Raw genomic sequence first — 18,577 nt, forward strand, 5'->3', positions numbered from 1 at the left:
CTCGCTTTCCCTCTCCCTCTCTTTCTCTTCTATACCTTTCTCTCTCTTCTATCCCTTTCTCTATCTCTCTCCCATTTTCTATTCCCCTCTCTCTCCCTCTTCTCTCCCTCTCTTTCTCTTCTATCCCTTTCTCTCTCTCTCTCTCTCTCTCCCTCCCTGTCATCTTTCTCTCTCTCCCTCTCTCTTTCTCTTCTCTTCCTCTCTCCCTCTCACTCATTATCTTTCTCTTTAACTTTTAGTCTTTTCCCATCTCTTGATATTTCTCCATAAACACAACTAGCAAGTACTTTTGAAAAATCAATGTACCGGTAAGGCAAATTCATTAGCCTAGGTCATCACCATTGAAAATTGTGTGAGCATGACAATAAAGTATTAGTAATACAATTTGATTTCTTTGTGATGTACATTAGGGGTATTGAAAATGCTCTTGTGAATGGGTTGATTTTTTCGAAAATTGTGTTCGATTGTGATCGTGTTCATGTACCTCTCTCTCCCTTTCTCCCTGAGTATACTGTGCTAGAAACCATGCATGTAGACCATGTTCCGTCTCAGATGAGGTAACGTCAAAGTTTTGATGCAGTCTCAGGGCAAAAAAACGAAGGCCAGTTGCACCAAGGAAACTTCCAAAGTAAACAGTGTTCAATATTGCTCCTAAAGTATACTAATGAAAGTCCCCTCTCGACTTGGATGGGCTTCCTAAATAGTTGTGCACTTTATTGTCTGAACTTTGATTGGATGAACTACTGATGTTTATTTTTAATAAAATGTACATATACATGACTGTATGTCTATGCACTTGTAATTGTCCTTGTTGTTCCCAGAAATTGTAAACAATTTTTTTTCTTGTCATATCTTGACTCTTTACCATGATGCTTGGTATTTACTGTCTCCAGAATATTCAGTGTAATCCATGGACTGTACTCTTATGGACAATGTATAGACAGAAGCAACACGAAAGAAAGAGATATAAAACAGGAGGAAGGAGAGGGAGAGAGAGAGAGAGAAAGGAAGGTAGAGATTCGTAAATTATGAAGAAGGAATGGCGGCCTTATAAATTTCAAATCTTAAGGAGGGAGCTTTCATAGCGCGAGCGCGAGACGGAAACAGAGAGGGAGAGAGAGAGAGAGAGGGGGGGGGGGAATTAATGAGTAAGATGTGTAGAGGATTGAGTTTTATTTGTGAATTACAATGTTCTTTTTTTTTGGGGGGGGGGGGGGGGGGTTGACGTAGCCTAATAAGGAAGAAGAAAAGTCTTTATTCCTTATATACCAATACAAGTTTCCTTTAAAAACAAAGGACTGATAATTTGTTTCCCGTTATTTTAGACCTTTGTTCCGGAAGTCGTAGAGATATGAGTGCACTGGTAAAAACATCCTGTTCATACTAGTTGAATAAAAAGAACTATTTCAGATTGTGAAATTAGGAAAACTATCCTATTACAGTTATTTAATCTATCCTAATCTGTGGGCGGGTATCCCTATAGGGGCGGAACGTCCTTTGGCAGATCGGAAGTGGAGCTGCGATGTTGCTGGACAAAGCGAAACTATTCCAGAATTAAACAGACCTTCACGGCAACGACAACGCCAAAATTAGACCAAGAAAAACGGTGATTTAGAGCTGCTCAATCATCTAAAACTGAGCGGCTACGTTGTGGCAAGAGAAGCAGAAATAGCCTAAAGTATTATGATGGATATTCATCGAAAGATCATGCTGGTTTTCATCTCTTTGGCCATCGTCATGACAGCCTGTCCTACTGGGGTACGAGCTGTCTGTTGCTGTCCGACCTTCTGGACTGCTTTTGGACAGCATTGTTACAGGTAAAATAGAAGCGTTTCCAATAAAGTTATCATTATTTTAATACTGTATGTAGATTTTCATTTTTTCCTCTTTTTTTTCTTTTCTTTTTGGGGATTTAATTATTACAAAGAAGATAGTTAGGGTTGGGTTTTAGGTTTTAGGTTAACGTTAGAGTTAGGGCTAGGTATGTTGCAGTGGCGGATCCAGCGGGGCCGGGGGGGGGGGGGGGGGGGAATGTTGGGTCCGGTGATGTTGGTAGTTGTAGAAAATGACCGCTGCATGGTCGCAGGAGCACGCATGTCCACTCCTGATGGTAAAAATGTTCATATCATGGAATGTTATATTTTCATTTTTTTTAATTTTGCGTGGACGTTATTTTTGTATTTTCTTCTTCTTCTTCTTCTTCTTCTTCTTCTTCTTCTTCTTCTTCTTCTTCTTCTTCTTCTTCTTCTTCTTTTTCTTCTTCTCTTCTTCTTCTTCTTCTCTTCTTCTTCTCTTCTTCTTCTTCTTCTTCTTCTTCTTCTTCTTCTTCTTCTTCTTCTTCTTCTTCTTCTTCTTCTTCTTCTTCTTCTTCTTCTTTTCTTCTTCTTCCTGTTAATATTCTTCTGTATGACAATATATTGTGTGTGCGTGTTTTTTTTTGGTGTCATTTGGTCTTTATCAGATACGTCTGGGGCAGGGACGTAGCCAGAGTTTGATGTTTGGGGGGGGGGGGACATACATGTAATCGATCGACGTCCTGGGGAGGGGTCTAAAAAAGTTCAACCGATCTTGACAATTTTGGGGGGCACGCTTAGGTTTAGTGATTTCGTTCCCAGATTTAAGTTAAGATTTCACTTTTAGCGCAGGAAAGCTTAAAGTTGGGGTTAAATTATTATGCTTCATGAGGACCACTATACTTGACAGGTTCTTTAACACCACCCCACCCCTTCCAAGTTTGGTACAACTTTTATTTCCGTTTGCCCTCCTCCCGCTCCACTTTTATTTAAAGTAGATATTCATTGATTTTTATAAACTAACTTTATTTTCATCATTGCAAAGTTGAAACTTTGATTCGACAAGGTTATCAAAATTCAATACTTGGTAACATTCGAAGTACTGATTATTATGAATTACAAAACGCTGCTGAAATGTGTGAGATCACAGTATGGACATGACTTGCACAAGCAGACAATGTCCCATGACATCTCACACATTTTCGGTGCCTGTGTTTTCATCTTCTCTTGAGTTCTTTCTCTTACTTCACTACCGCCAGGTTAAATGTATAATCTATTGCCTCACTCTAAACCCCGCGCATGTTTTTATTTTATTTTATTTTATTTTGGTGTCCGATGGCCATCTGTTAGCTTACCAGTTTCTATTGATACATAGTTGATATATTTGCAAGGGTGTCGATTTGTATCCGTGGTTGGGGGGGGGGGGGGGGGGGAATGATAGGTGCCAAAATATTTTCGGCAATGGATCAACAAATTAAGCAACCAAGAGGTAGAAGCGTGTGGCAGGTTGCACCCCCTCCCCAAGCGCGTAGCCAAGATTTCATTTCATTTTTTATTATTTTTTTTTTTTTAAATTTATTTATTTATTTATTTTTTTTTTATTTTTTTTATTTATTTATTTTTTTTTTTTTTTTTGGGGGGGGGGGGGCGGTAGTGAGCACGCGAAGCGCGCTCCCTAGGGGGTAGAGTGCAGGGAGGGGACGAAGCGCGGAAGCTTTGACGTATCATTAATTTATCAGAGAAAGAAGACGATTCGTTGGACCGTTCTCGACTCGTAATCCTTGTTTGAATCAAGTTTCACTTCCTCCGCGCGTAGCGCGGAAGCTTTGACCTTTCATTAGATTATTAAAGAAAGAAAACGATTCGTTGTACTATTCTCGACTCTTAATCCTTGTCTGAATTCAGTCCCCCCCCCCCCCCCCCCCCCCCCCCCCCCCCCCCCCCCCCCCCCCCCCCCCCCCCCTCCCGCGCGAAGCGCGGAAGCTTTGACGTTTTATTAGATTATTAAAGAAAGAAAACGATTCGTTGTACTATTCTCGACTCTAAATCCTTGTCTGAATTCAGTTTTCCCGCTCCCGCGCAAAGCGCGGAAGCTTTCTCCTTGTCTCCGATCTCATCAGAAATTCGTCACAGAGTTCATCTATGTTTACACTAGCTGTCCAGGATTGTCAGATGTGCATTGCAGATTGCTACTTTTGCGCTTCGCGCTTAACATTTAGCTCGTTGCTTTTTAACGCTGCGTCTTTGCATTTGACGCACTGCATTTCTATGATGCTGTTGAATGAACAAATTGAATAAATTCATCAATAATCCTGATGAAGCCGTATGAGCGAGAATTCAATTTATTCGTGTCTTATATACGGTTGTCTCATTTACTTCGTAATGTATGTATTATGAAAATGAGATAGCAAAATGTGTATATTGATGGTCATCTTGCGAGTAATAACCATTAACTACTCTCATCGGGCTCTCATCATTAATCTTTCTCTTGATATTTTTTTTTGATGGTGAATTATTTGGGGGGATGATTGTACAGGTCACCCCCCCCCCACCTGAAATATTGGGCGGGGGGATATACCCCCCCCCCGGGATCGACACCCATGCATATTTGTGATCTTCTTTGAATTTCACCTTTAATAGATTCTTCGCCTCCAACACGACATGGCAGGATGCAGAAAGCAGCTGTCAGTCATACAGCGTACCCTCTCTCGGCAGTGGAGGAGCAGTCATAGATAGTTTGGGTCATCTGGTTTCCATCCATTCTGAAGCAGAACACAACTTCGTCGCAACTCTTTTCGAAACTTCTCGGAAGAAGGAGGTACAGTCACGGCATATATAATTCCTTCCTTTACCAACAATCAAAATTACAACATATATATATAACTACTCCGCAGTATAATCATAATAAAAAATATATTAATTGTTGATGCAATATGTTTTTGAATTATATTTCCCAATGTATTTTGAATGTTTGTATAAATGTATTTATGTCTTTTTTTAAAGCAGTGAGCACATTTTTTTTTTTTGGTCCTCGAAAATTAAAAAAATGGCACCCCCCTCCCTTGAGCGCCAGGGGAGGCAACCCCCAAAATGGTAAAAAAAATACGTGTTTTTACATGATTTTTTTCTCAAGGGGTGGGGGGGGGCGCCACTGGGGTAAATGAATGATACATAAGATTTTGAGTTTTCCTACATGATTTTTGTATAATGTTCAATATCTTTTGTTATTTATCTCTCTCGCTCTCTCTTCCCTTCATCTCTCTCTCTCTCTCTCTCTCTCTCTCTCTCTCTCTCTCTTCTCTCTGTCTCTCTTCTCTTTATCTCTCTCTCTCTCTCTTTCTCTTTCTTTTTATATCTTTCTCCCTCTCCCTCTTCCTCTCATCTCTTTAACTCTACCTCTTTGTATCTTTTCTATCTCTCTCTCTCCCCCTCTCTCTCTCTCTCTCCCTTATCTGTGTCCACCAGTCTGGTATGGCTAATATGTGGCTTGGAATGCATGATACATCAACTGAAGGACACTTCCAGTGGACAGATGGGACTCCATTTGACTTTACCATGTGGAAACCAAGTCAACCGGACAACTGGCGCTCGCGAGAGGACTGTGGGCAGATACGAAGTACTTATGGAAACAAATGGAATGATGCGGGCTGTGATTATGAGTCGCCTTATTTCGCCTGTAAACTACCAGCATTATAGGCGTAGCCAGGGAGCCAAAGGGGGGCCGCCCCCCCCCCCCCCCCCCCCCCCCCCCCCGCGTAATCCGCTCTAAAAAATAAACTCCACGGAGCTTTTCGGACTCGAGACAATAACCCTATCTCTGCCCCCTCCCCAGCCCTACCCTTACCCAGGTGTTTCAAGGGACTTTGTAATGTTGTATGTCGGCCCTTCGCCCCCGGCCGCCCCAGCCCTAGCTACCTTACCCAAAGTGTTTCAAGGGACTTTGTAATGTTGTATGTCGACACTTCCAGCCCCCCTCCGGTTTAATAAGTTGGGCTACGTCAGGGAACAATGTTGTTGTGCTTTTTGTTCGTGTTTTTATAACATGGTAACTGCACGGTAAAGCCTCTATTTCAGACCTCATACCCCAGGCATGCACGCCAGCGGGACGCACATACAGATCGACAACAGACCAACAACAACAAAAGATTACATAAACCAAACGGTCCCAAAATATCAGTCGGTTTGGAGTCGGGTAGGCAGTCAGACTGAGGTATTATACCTCTTTCACATACAACGCAAGACCCACAGATATCAGACAAAATATTGGCCATTCGGGATAACATAATATTTTGTCGGGTTTATTTTCAGTCTGGTGTCGGTTTCGTCGGTGTGACTGGGGTGTTTAGTCCATCCGCAAAACCGACTACACACCGACTCCAAACCGACCGATTCTTGCGGAGTGATGACTGTCATACTTGTTGTCGCTTTGATGTCGTGCTGATCGGTGTGATTCAGGCGCAGAGGGCAACCCATCTTTGATAACAAGGTGCATCAACGTTTATAGCATAATAATCAGAGAAACATATTTTGTGAATCTTCGCAGGAAAACGGATAAACAACAAGGGAGTTTAAATAAGTTTGACAACTTAGATCAAAATCATTGCGCGTTCGATGACCTGAAATTAGCAATTTGCTGACGTCACAGTAATGTATTGTCAGACAACTTTTGTTATCCTCCTCATGAAACACATATTTTACTTTATTTTAGACCAGAGCAAATTACCACACGCCCCCCGCCTCTGGATCCGCCACTGTCATCTCATACTTCACACAACCACAGCTTTCTTCTCATTAGTCCATTATCTTCCAAAACTTGACATAACCGTTTCTTTACATTTCCTGCTTATACTCAACTTTAACACAAAGGTGCCACCACGGATGATATTGTACATAATGAATTGAATTACATACTGGGAGACTTAGTGGGAGTCATCGGGTCATCGCCAGGGCCCTGGGAAGCAGGGGTGCTGCGGGGGTGCTGCAGCACCCCTGGAAATTCTTCAGGGGGTGCGCAGCACCCCCTGCAAAATTTTTGTCTGATATATTTAATGTATATCATTATGCTTCGTGTACGAAATATAGTCACACAGCCGACTGTCACAAATTACGCTTTAAAACAAAACAAAACTTTCTTCCGCAAAATCATATCAGATGTATTTCCCTCGAAGAGAATTGTTTATTAGCTTTTTGTATTCATCGTATAAATCTTCATGAAGGTTTCACACATTCAATCAAACAGTATTGTAACCAAAAAAAGAGATTAATTGTGAAGAATATAATGACATGACTGAAGCATGTTTTAGTATTTGTTTGTACATGTCAGGTGCTACTAAGTCATAAATATTATGTTAACTGATACTTCCTCACAAATTACATTTACTTTTCAGTACATAGTTTTCACTGTTGAAACCGATTTCTTCGATGAATGCAATAAGTGGCATGAACAGATTTTTTTCTTCGCCTCGTCACGCAAAACGAGACAGAACTCTTCACTTACAAAATAAAATTAATATGATTTAAATTCAAGGAGCAACATCAATAGTAATCATTCACGTTTAACATGATGCCAAATAAACATACTTGCTTTTTGAGCAAAGGCCTTGTGAAAGTTCATATCATGTATAAATATTTTTTCTGCTTGTACCATGTTTTAAATTGCACAGACTGTATTACGTCTTTGATTTTCTCTTGTAAGATCCAACTGAAGGGCATGAAGGAATGTACAGTGGAAAATTATTCCTAGCAGTGGGACCAAAAGTTTACATAATGAACTTACTTACATCTGGATGAATATTTTTTCTCCAGAACTAAACCACATTTCATATCATTGCTGGTCTGTAAATGAATGCTCGAAGATGAATAAATGCCTACAAGAATACAAGAAAATAAAAATCCAATAAATCAACTCAGAAGTAAGATTATGGGAGAGATGCATCCACTTTCTTACTCTCTCGCAAACTCGTAACTCTTTGAGATTCATGCCATGAGTAATTGAGTTTGAATAATCAAAATATTGTGCATCAATCTATAACGTAACATCTTAAACATTTTGTTGAATTATAAATAAATTATGCAGAGTTGTTTGAATGGAAAGATAAACACCTACACACTGAAACATCGCTGAAGTAAAATGTATCTTTCTGAATATTTGAGAATTGAGAACTTACTGTAATAAAGTTGAAGCTATGTTAAAGCTGGTGCTATTTCATAAAGGTCAGATAAGTTTTATTGATTGTGTTTCTGTCTTTTAGTTATTGTGAAGTGGTGATGTAGAACTGAGTCCCCGACCCGATGTGATGACCCGATGATTTGAAATAGGCCGTACATAATTGCGTTTTGGCACACTCAACAAAAGTACTTTCAGTGAGACTTCAGATGATGGCATACAACAATACGCATGTGCATAAAGAACGAAAATGTATGATTGAATTAATAATATGTAGGCCTATTTGTGTACATGCTCAGATATTGAAAACGAATCATTGAGAATTTCATTAAATCTCGTTAAATATCATAATTCGAAATAGAGAAATGAGGAAGAGAACAAAAGAGATGTGGTTATCAACGGAGCGTTTAGTAGTTCACAGTTATAGTGAACGCACACAGATAAAAACATTTTGGAGGAGTCTCAATTAGCAAGGCACGTAATATTGTTTTTTAAATGAAAACTTACTTTTCGGAGATTATTGTTGTAAGAGTCGTTTTGCACTTCAGTGTTTGTCATGCATTGGCAGAGGTCTCTTTATTGTTGTTGTTGTTTTATTAAAGATTAATTGAGCTTTATCTTCCTACATCACTTTTATCCGTTTTTTGTATTCATTATTGTTGTGAATATTTTGCTTATACTCAAAGAAATGCCCCCCCCCTCCCCACCTCTAATTAATTTTAATTGCATCAATCAAGTTGGACCATTATTATGTTCGTCTTATACCGTTTTCACACCTGGTTTTTGCGGGGCTAAGAGAGGTTTTAGGTCGCAAGTTTCCGAGCTAAGCTGGCCCTGCTCCAGAGTAGGGTTATATATGGCTGCAGTTGCGGCGCTAGCAGGCTTAACGCCGCACAAGAAGGGAAATTTTATAGACACGATCGCGAGACAGAGAGAGGATGACGGGGTGGGGAGGGAGGAGGACGGGGAAGAAATGTAGAGAAAATATGAGTAAGATCTATAAAGGATTGTGTTTTATTAGTCAATTACAATGTATTTTGTTGTTTTGTTATTTTTTCTGTCGTTTATTATAATGTTATGTGTTGTTGTTGTGTTTTTTGTTTTGTTTTTGTTTTTGTTTGTTTTTTTTTGTGGGGGGACTTTCAACGTAGTGTTTAATGTAGAAAAGACTTTATTCCACATAACAAATACAAGTTTGCTTTACAATAAAGGACTGGTATACTATGATTATTTGTTTCCCGTAGTTTGCGACCTTTGTTCTGGAAGTCATTATAGATGAGTGCAGTACGCAGGATTTTTTAGAAGGGGGGGGGGGGGGGAGTTTAAAATTTGAAAATTTCGCATCGACTCAGCCATTCAGTAAGAGCACATTTTTTATTTGTTTGTGTCCCAAAATTTGAAAATTTGGCCGATCGATATTTCGTTTCGTTGGGGGGGGGGGGGGGGGCGGGAGTAAGGTCATCTTTTTGGGGTCACCCATTACCACATCTAAACAAAAAAATAATAATAAATTAAAAATTGAGGGGGGGGGTTCCTCCAAAACACACACATAAACAAAGTTTGAGGGGGTTCAACCCCCCCCCCCCCCCCTTGCGTACGCGCCTGGAGGAGTACACATATAAAAACATCCTGTTTATATAGGAAGCCTAATTGAAATGAAAGGAGTATTCCATAGTGTGTAAACTTATGAATACCGTTCTGTGGCCGGGTTCTTCCTAAAGAGGCGGAACTTCCTTTGGGAGACGGATCACTGCGATATATATATATCGCCATGCAGACACAGCGAAACTTTCCAGAATTAAACAGACTTTCACGACAACGCAAATACATTCCAATAAAAACGGCTGTGTAGATGAACTCAAAGCTGCTCAATAATAACCAACTGAGCGGCTACGTTTGGCAAGAGAAGCAGAAGTAGCTTAAAGTATAATGTTGGAGTTTTATCGAAAGTCCATGCTGGTTTTCATCTCTTTGACCATCGTCTTGACGGCCTGTCCTACCGGGGTACGAGCTGGATGTTGCTGTCCGACCTTCTGGACTGCTTTCGGACAGCATTGTTACAGGTTTTTAATTTATTTATTTTTTTTTTTCCCAATGAACAGTTATCATTATTTTATATTTTCGTTTTGTCTTTTTCAGAAACTTTTTTTTCCTTTACTTGGGGTGATCAGACATTAATTTTGCTAGGGGATGTAGAGAGTTAGGCCGGGTTAGGGTAGGGTTAGGGTTAGCGGTTAGGTATAATGTTGGGTCCGGTGATGTGGAAGTTACTATTCGGTTAGTTGTAGAAAATTCCCGCTGATCAATGGTCGCAGGAGTGTCGTACATCCCTTCATGGTGGTAAAATATGGTCATAGTTGGGATATTGTGTTTTTCGTTTCTGTTTAGCATTGACATTATTGTTTTGCGTTGTTTCTTCTTTTTCGTCTTCTTCTTCTTCTTCTTCTTCTTCTTCTTCTTCTTCTTCTTCTTCTCCTTCTTCATCTCCTTCTTCTTCTCCTTCTTCTGTTTCTTCTCCTTCCTTTTTTTGTGTGTGGGACGGGTGTTCGTGTATTTGTTATGTAACGAGCATATTACTTCAGCTATAGTGTACTACATTTTAAAGCAAATTTGGACTACGGGCCATATATAGATGAGATGAAATCATGCATGGGGAAAATTATCTTGATGCCGGGGTATCCGGGGTTTCGGGGTATTAATGCCCTCCTACTGTATTTGAGTATGATTTGGTTGTTCTGGGCTTTACTCCGCCAAAGGTAGGCCATAATGGTTAGGGCGAGGGTTGCAATTGATCTTAGGTTACGTTTGTGTACAGCTAGTGGTATAAATCAATGATTAGGCCATGAAAAAAAATATGAATGTTAAGCGTCCCCGCCGGCTTCCTTTTTGGGGGCCGCCTCCTATTTTTTTTTTTTTTTTTTTTTTTTTGGATTTTTTTTTTTTGGATTTTTTTTGGATTTTTTTTTTTTTTTTTTTTAAACATGAAAAACACTGCTAAAATGGAGCTATTTCTGATTTTTTTTTTTTTTTTTTTTTTTTAATGAAAAAATGTCGGCGGCCATCTTAAAAAAATAGCCTGACTTTCGGGGAAAATGTACCGAGCGGCCATTTTGAAAGGAAAAAAAAGGGAAAAAAAGGGCCTCCTCCTTCCTATTTTTCGAAAAAACAGGACGCTTAACATGTTTTGTTTTTATTTGGCCTTAATGTTAAGATTGTACTAAGTGTAGGAGTCAACTTAATGAGGACAAACCTCCATCCCTTCCAAGTACGGTGCAACTTTCATTTCCCTTTGCCCAACTTAGATTCTTCGCCTCCAACACGACATGGCAGGATGCAGAGAACCACTGTCAGACTTACAGCGTGCCCTCTCTCGGCAGTGGAGGAGCAGTCATAGATAGTTTGGGTCATCTGGTTTCCATCCATTCTGAAGCAGAACACAACTTCGTCGCAACTCTTTTCGAAACTTCCCGGAAGAAAGAGGTACAGTCATGGCATATCTCTCCTTCCTTCGCTTTTTTCTTTTCTTTCTTTACTATGATTTACCAATAGTCTTTAAACTTGCATCAAAAATTTGTTGGCTTTTGATTGGTTGAGAGCTCGTCACATGACCAGAAATATTTGAACTATTTTTAGAAAGTAATATATGAGAGTACTATTTAGGAGTACTATTTGGGAGTTGAAAAAAAATGTGATTTTTTTTTTTTAAATTGATTTTTAAATATTTTTTAAAATATAAACTAAATTTTTGATGCAGGATATAAAACAAATAAACCATGCCATCTATTCGAGGTACTGGTTAAAACTATGAGCCTCGGTCACTCCAAAAGTACCATTTGCTTCGGGGCTGTGTCCCTCAGCAAATAGTACTATTGGAGTTACCTCTTGCGCATAGTTTTAACCAGAACCTCTCAAAATAAGTGTATATTTGTATACTACTCCGCAGTATAATCATAATAACAAAATATTAATTGTTGATGCAATATGTTTTTGAATTTATTTTTTTATTAATAAACCAGTCATTTTCTTCTGCATTCTTATAAGTAGACAGTATTTCGATAACAATAATGATGTAAAGTACAATAATTATTGTTCTGACAATGAATTATAAATAAGCAAATACATATATATATATTTATATCCTGCGTCAAAAATTTGTTGGCTTTTGATTGGTTGAGAGCTCGTCACATGACCAAAAATATTTGACCTATTTTTAGAAAGTACTATATAAGAGTACTATTTGGGTTTACTATTTGGGAGTTGAAAAAAATGCGATTTTTTTTTTTTTTTTTTTTTTTAATTGAATCAATTTTTTTTTCAAATCTTAATTTATTGAAAACAAAATATTTTAAATCTTTTTAGATAAAAATTTACATTTTTTTGGTTCTAAATTTTTTTTTTCTCCCAAAAATGTTTTTATTATTATTAATTTTTTTTGATAATTTTTTTATGCAGGATATAAAACAAATATACCATGCCTTCTATTCGAGGTACTGGTTAAACTATGGGCCTCGGTGACTCCAAAAGTACCATTTGCTTCCGGGCTGCGCCCCTCAGCCAATAGTACTATTGGAGTCACCTCTTGCGCATAGTTTTAACCAGAACCTCTCAAGGCAGTGTATATTTGTATAATATAAATTGTTATTTTCAAAAAACGAAATGATAAACTGTCACAAATACTAAATCTCCTCAAACATTATAAAACATTATTAAATTATTTGCGGAAGAACGACTGTCATGTAAGCAGATTACTTGATATTACAGCCACAGACAAAACATTTCTTAAGCAGAAACGGATATGTAATTGAAAATACAAGTTTTGATGGTGGTGATATTGAAGAGGAAGTCCATCCTGGGGAAAATTAGAGAGACAACATTTCGAAATGTAGCTCTTAATCGTTTATGACAGTATGGATTTGTATCACGTATAAAAACATTATTTGCAATATTTATATCTAGACTGAATGTATGATTAAAAATCTTATGTAGGGGATTTTTTTTTAGTACAGGGCAAATGGAAGGGGAGCTGGCAAGATACGTCACATAGTTGCCAATTTGTGTTTAAATGATCGCACCTTCAAAAATTCAAAACTTTCTTATTTTCTAATCTGTTTTTGTTCGAACTTTCACGGAAATCCTTCTCTCAGCTCTCTGCTTATATTATTAGAACCAACTTGATATCAGGATGGACTTCCCTTTAATATGAACAAAGATCATAAGCTAAACTTATCTCTAAGTTGGACTTAAAAATTATGGAAAGCGGTTAGCATCTTTGAAATTATTCTGTAAAAGTTATTTTAAAATGTTAATTCAAATCATTCATATTTTCTATTATTTCTATTATCAAGGAGGTTTCTTGTTCTTGATGTGTAATTTATGAAAGTCTAAAATACTTGAATTTTTTTATTTGAATATATATTTATTTTAAGGCTACAAATGGCTCTCCATAATATTTAAGTCCAACTTAGAGTTAAGTTTGACTTAAAACCTTTGTGAAACACCCCCCTGGTATACTAAATCTATGTAAAATACATAAGATTTCGGAGTTTCCTACATGTTTTTTGTAATATTTCTTTACTTACATGTATACCGTTTGAGTAAAATTTCATATTGAAATCGCTTTCTCTCTCTTCTCTTCTTATTTCTCTCTCTTTCTCTCTCTCTCTCTCTCTCTCTTATATATCTCTCTCTCTCTCTCTCTTCTCTTTATTATGTCTCTCTATTTCTCTTCTCTCTCTCTCTATTCCTCTATCTCTTCTCTCTTCCCCCTCTCTCTCTCTCTCTTCCTCTCCCCCTCTCTCCCCTTATATCTGTCCACCAGTCTGGTATGGCTAATGTGTGGCTTGGAATGCATGATACATCAACTGAAGGACACTTCCAGTGGACAGATGGGACTCCATTTGACTTTACCATGTGGTCACCAGGTCAACCGGACAACTGGCGCTCTCAAGAGGACTGTGGGCTGATACGAAGTACTTATGGAAACAAATGGAATGATGCACCCTGTGATTTTAATGGGTCGTCTTATTTCGTCTGTAAACTACCAGCATTATAGGCGTAGCCAGGGAGCCAAAGCCCCCCCCCCCCCTCCCCCCAGGTCATCCGCACTAAAAAAATAAAATCCACGGAACTTAGGATCGACTCAAGACAATTACCCTATCTCTGCCCCCGCCCCAGCCCTACCCTTACCCAGGTGTTTCAAGGGACTTTGAGATTTTTCGTGTCGATCCTTCCAACCTCACTCCGGTTCAACAAGTTTGGCTAAGCCAGAGACCAATCTTGTTGTTGTTGTTGTATTTTTTTTATTAACATGGTAACTGGTATGCCTCTTTTTCAGACCTCGTACCTCAATCACGCCAACGAGACGCACTGACAGATTGACGACAGACCGAACAAAAGATGACATAAACCGAAAGTCTCAATAGATCGGTCGGTTTGGTGCCGGTCAGACTTAGGTGTTTATATTATATACCTCTGTCACAACGCCAGACCCACATATTATATCAGACAGAGCATTGGCAATTCGGGATAACATAATATTTTGTCGGTTTATTTTCAGTCTGGTGTCGGTTTCGTCGGTGTGACTGGGGTGTTTAGTCCATCCACAAAATTAACGACTACACACCGACTCAAACCGACCGATTCTTGCGGAGTGATGACTGTCATACTTGTTCGGTCTATTTTCGCTCCGATGTCGTGCTGATCGGTGTGATTCTCAGAGAAATATATTTGTGAATCTTTGCACGAAAACGGATAAACAACTAGGTTGAAATAAGTTGGAAAACTGAGATCAAAATAACTGCGCGTTCGACGACTTCAAATAATTGGCAAACTGCTGACTTCACAGTCATGACTTTGTCGGGCAATTTCCTTTATCCTCCTCATTAAAACAGCTATTTGTCTTTAATTAGAGCAGAGCAAATTACCGCATTTGATGATATTTAGGTGCTATTTATGACAAACATATTTTCAGTATAGGCATATTGCTCCGATTGTCTCATTTTTGCTCGCGTGAACATTGCCAGCACAAACCACTGACACTATGAACATGACAGACAATGAAAGCGGACAAAATATACAGTTCCTCAGGTAAACAAAGGAACATCCCTTCACTGCTATTATGTAAAAATGTGTAGAACCTGTGAATATGCATGTGACATCTGTTCTACACATTTTTACATAATAGCAGTGAAGGGATGTCCCTTTGTTTAGATGAGGAACTGTATATTTTGTCCGTTTTCATTGTCTGTCATGTTCATAGTGTGACCTCTACCTCCTACACGGATCATCGCACATTCCCATTCACTATACGTTACGTACTAAAAGGCTGTATTGTCTGACCGTTCATGAATATTCATGTTTTTCCTAAACTCGGCAAAATGTTTGCTTTTACTAAATGGAAAAATTACGGTGGGGGGTTGGATGAAATGGACAAAACGAAATAGGCAGAAGTGATCTATGATAATTCATGCTTTTTATGTTTCGTGTGCTCGACCTTTAATCTTCAAATCGCTTGGTAAACTGAGTCCAAAGTTAGACTTGTTTCACATGTGTATTATAGGCAATGACGAGCTTGCAACCTATTTTGAAAAATTACGGTGGGTGAACTTTCAAAAGTCAATGAGACATGAGAGCTCCAATGAAAGAGCTAGTGATAACGTACGTCGGGTGGATGTGCTTTTCGTTTAAACAAAAAATGAATTTTTAACGGTTTTTAAAAAAAACGTCCATAGGCTAACATGTTAGGCTGCTGAATCTGACCATGCTCTGACGATAGGGGGCGTTGTGAAATGAGACTAAACGGAGCCATATGCTTACACATTCTCTTGGAAATAAGATTCAAAAGAGAGAAATGGAAATTCACTTTATGTCAGTATACATACGATAATAGAATACAAGGGTGGAGTTGTCTAAAAAAAAAATACAACGCCTTCTCATAAAAATCGACCAATTTAAGATTCAGAGAGTAGCTACTTCATATCATATTTCACACAACCATAGCTTTCTTCTCATTAGTCCATTATCTTCCTAAACTTGATATAACCGTTTCTTTACATTGTCTAAATGTACTCAACTCAACTTGCTACAAACGGTGCACCTTTAAAGCCACACTGTCCTACTTGTAACTACTTGCTCCCTCTATATGGAAAACAATGCCTAATCGGTGACCATTTGCTCTTTTTCTTATGTTAATTGAGAGCTGAGTTGATGAGATAACCACCTGTCCAGTGACCTTGCAGGGTAGTCTCATCCCCCTATAAACTAGTACAGATAAGCTTTAAGGAGCAATCACTGATGATATTGTACATAATGGCTTACTTCGAATCATCGGATCATCGCGTTCGGTCGGCAGGTCGCATTACACGACGTTTCGTGAAACGGAAACGGACGATCATGAGAAGATGCCCGTTAAAGCTTATATTCTAAGCAAATTATTGTCCCTTAATTTGGTACCTACGGCAAGCATATGTTATTTATAAGTTTTTCAATTACATAGTATATCACACACAAAATTCTGGCTACTCGAAATCCTTATTTGAAATGTCGAAAATATCCGCCTCTCTTTGCATAGAAAATCAGTCACGGCGCTGGTCTACTATTATGACATCACGTCCGGGAAAGAGTATATTCACGTACCCGGATGTTCCATAGAAAGCATGTGCAGAGTGATACGATTTTCGGCTTATTTTTGTTTCAAAGGCTGAAAAGTCTAATAAATCATAATTCTACGTACAATTCTTTACCCTTCCCCTAATATTTCATAGTATTAATATCAATTCCCCTTTTAAAAATGATGACATATACATGCCAACGATGTGCTATTAGTTGAAATCGGCCAAGGCACGGAGTAAACAGTAGCTGTCTGGTAAGTGGACCCATGCACAGTTCATTACGATACAGCGATCTCCCGATGGTTATTCTTCCTTTTTCCCATGTCTTTCGCCTTCCTTAGCCCTGAAGATCCTTCATCTACCAATTCTGACACCGGTAGCCAGGAGCAAGTCTTTGTTAGTTGTTTTTCTTAGCTGGTAACGTCGCTTTCATTCTCTTACAATTGCCGATAAACATATAACTAGCGCACGTACGTTCCATCACAAGCAAGCAGCGCCTAGAGCAGATGCCTGGTCTTACCTCCCGATTCTGCTCGCTTCACGAACGTTCATGCAAGAGCCGCATTACTCGCGGGTGAATATCGTTCGATCAATAGATGTTGTCAAAATTGTATAATTAAAGGAAGCGCGCTTGCATGATCTTGTTCAAGTTTGATATTTTACAACATAAAATGTTTTACTAGTACCGTATCCTTTTTTGAGGCAGTCACACACATCTATGATAAGTATTATCAAAGTTCTAGGCGTATTCGTTTTACAAAACTGCTCCAGTACCTTATCTGATGACAAGAAAATGCATTCGCCTATTCATACGTGCATGATTTAACCTTGTTTCCCAAGCAGTAAAGTCGTCTTAAATCTCTACCAAATAGGTGAATATGAGGATATATATATAAAAAGAAATTAGCGACTGGAAAATGTTGCTTCGTTATTCTTCATTCAAATGAAAACAGAAAATCCATCAAATATACTCCTTAACGGCAACAAATATAAGCTCTGACAGGATAGCATTTACGTAGGGATATCACTGCCATTCACTCTCACTGAGCCCATGAGTCCCGTTCGTGACGTCACGGATAGAGGCCCGACTCTGCATGCACTTCCGGGTTTCAGAGTAGATAGTTTGGTAGAGTTTACTCGCATAAATTCACCATTCTAAACTTGTTTTCGGTCAGTTGGACACCATTTAGTGTTATTCTGGGGGTTAAAAGCTTTCTATTGATGTAATTATCTCAATATTTGGGATTGTCTTAGAATATCAACTTTAAGGACGTGACCTTTCGTAGATTTGCCGCAGGGGCTTCACAAAGTGTCTGGAAAATTTGACCCGGCCATTTTGTAGATGAGATAACGCGACCCCCGACCCGACGTGATGACCCGATGTTTCGAAGTAGGCCGTACAAAACTGCGTTTTGGCACACTGTACAAAAATACTTTCTGTGAGATTTGAGATGATGCCATACAACACGCATGTGCATAAAGAACGAAAATGTTTGTATACAACGTGACTGTACAATGATTGAATGTATATGTAGGCATATCTTGTACATGCTAATTATATTGAAACGGAATCATTAATAATGAGACTCTCAGTTTAAACTGAAATTTAATATAATTCAAAATGAAGAAGCAGGAGAAACGAGAAGAAACCAAAAGATGATGTTATTATCAACGAAGCATTTAGTAATGAACAGTCGTAGTACACGTACATATAAACAAAAGTTCACAAGAGTACTATAGTAAGGCACGTGTTTCTTTAAAGTAAAAACTTACTTTTTAGTGATTATTGTTAATGTCGTTTTGCGCTTCCAGTGTTTGCCATGCTTTGGCTGAGGTCTTATCGTTGTTGTTTTATTAAAGATTAAAATTGAGCTTTGTATCTTTAAAAACACTTTTCTCTTAATCAGTATTGTTGTGAATATTTGCTTGTACCCAAAGGAATGCCCCCCTCCCCTCAAATCAACTGTCAATAAGGGTAATTTGTTATTATGTTCGTCTTATTTATAGTA

At 38.6% G+C, this 18,577-nt stretch overlaps 2 protein-coding genes across 2 annotated transcripts; both read left to right on the forward strand.

Annotated features, from left to right (window-relative positions):
• The first annotated feature begins 1,482 nt into the window (after window positions 1–1,482).
• On the forward strand, window positions 1,483–8,589 carry LOC115922644 (echinoidin-like). Its single transcript, XM_030981912.1, has 3 exons — window positions 1,483–1,817; window positions 4,434–4,611; window positions 5,259–8,589. Exons 1-3 carry the CDS (start codon window positions 1,684–1,686, stop codon window positions 5,487–5,489), a joined length of 543 nt encoding a protein of 180 aa, XP_030837772.1. The 5' UTR covers window positions 1,483–1,683; the 3' UTR covers window positions 5,490–8,589.
• Window positions 8,590–9,648: 1,059 nt separating this feature from the next.
• Window positions 9,649–14,705, forward strand: LOC100889113 (echinoidin). The gene is made up of 3 exons (XM_003730231.3): window positions 9,649–10,022; window positions 11,262–11,439; window positions 13,778–14,705. Exons 1-3 carry the CDS (start codon window positions 9,889–9,891, stop codon window positions 14,009–14,011), a joined length of 546 nt encoding a protein of 181 aa, XP_003730279.1. The 5' UTR covers window positions 9,649–9,888; the 3' UTR covers window positions 14,012–14,705.
• Window positions 14,706–18,577: the final 3,872 nt, after the last annotated feature.

This window comes from Strongylocentrotus purpuratus, unplaced genomic scaffold (assembly GCF_000002235.5).
Source record: "Strongylocentrotus purpuratus isolate Spur 01 unplaced genomic scaffold, Spur_5.0 spur5_scaffold_12, whole genome shotgun sequence".
Lineage (NCBI taxonomy): Eukaryota > Metazoa > Echinodermata > Echinoidea > Camarodonta > Strongylocentrotidae > Strongylocentrotus > Strongylocentrotus purpuratus.

Coding starts and splice junctions, on each gene's coding strand:
- LOC115922644 (XM_030981912.1), top strand. CDS start 1,684: ATGATGGATATTCATCGAAAGATCATGCTGGTTTTCATCTCTTTGGCC. Junction 1,818..4,433: donor TTTGGACAGCATTGTTACAG/GTAAAATAGAAG, acceptor CACCTTTAATAG/ATTCTTCGCCTCCAACACGA. Junction 4,612..5,258: donor AAACTTCTCGGAAGAAGGAG/GTACAGTCACGG, acceptor TGTGTCCACCAG/TCTGGTATGGCTAATATGTG.
- LOC100889113 (XM_003730231.3), top strand. CDS start 9,889: ATGTTGGAGTTTTATCGAAAGTCCATGCTGGTTTTCATCTCTTTGACC. Junction 10,023..11,261: donor TTCGGACAGCATTGTTACAG/GTTTTTAATTTA, acceptor TGCCCAACTTAG/ATTCTTCGCCTCCAACACGA. Junction 11,440..13,777: donor AAACTTCCCGGAAGAAAGAG/GTACAGTCATGG, acceptor TCTGTCCACCAG/TCTGGTATGGCTAATGTGTG.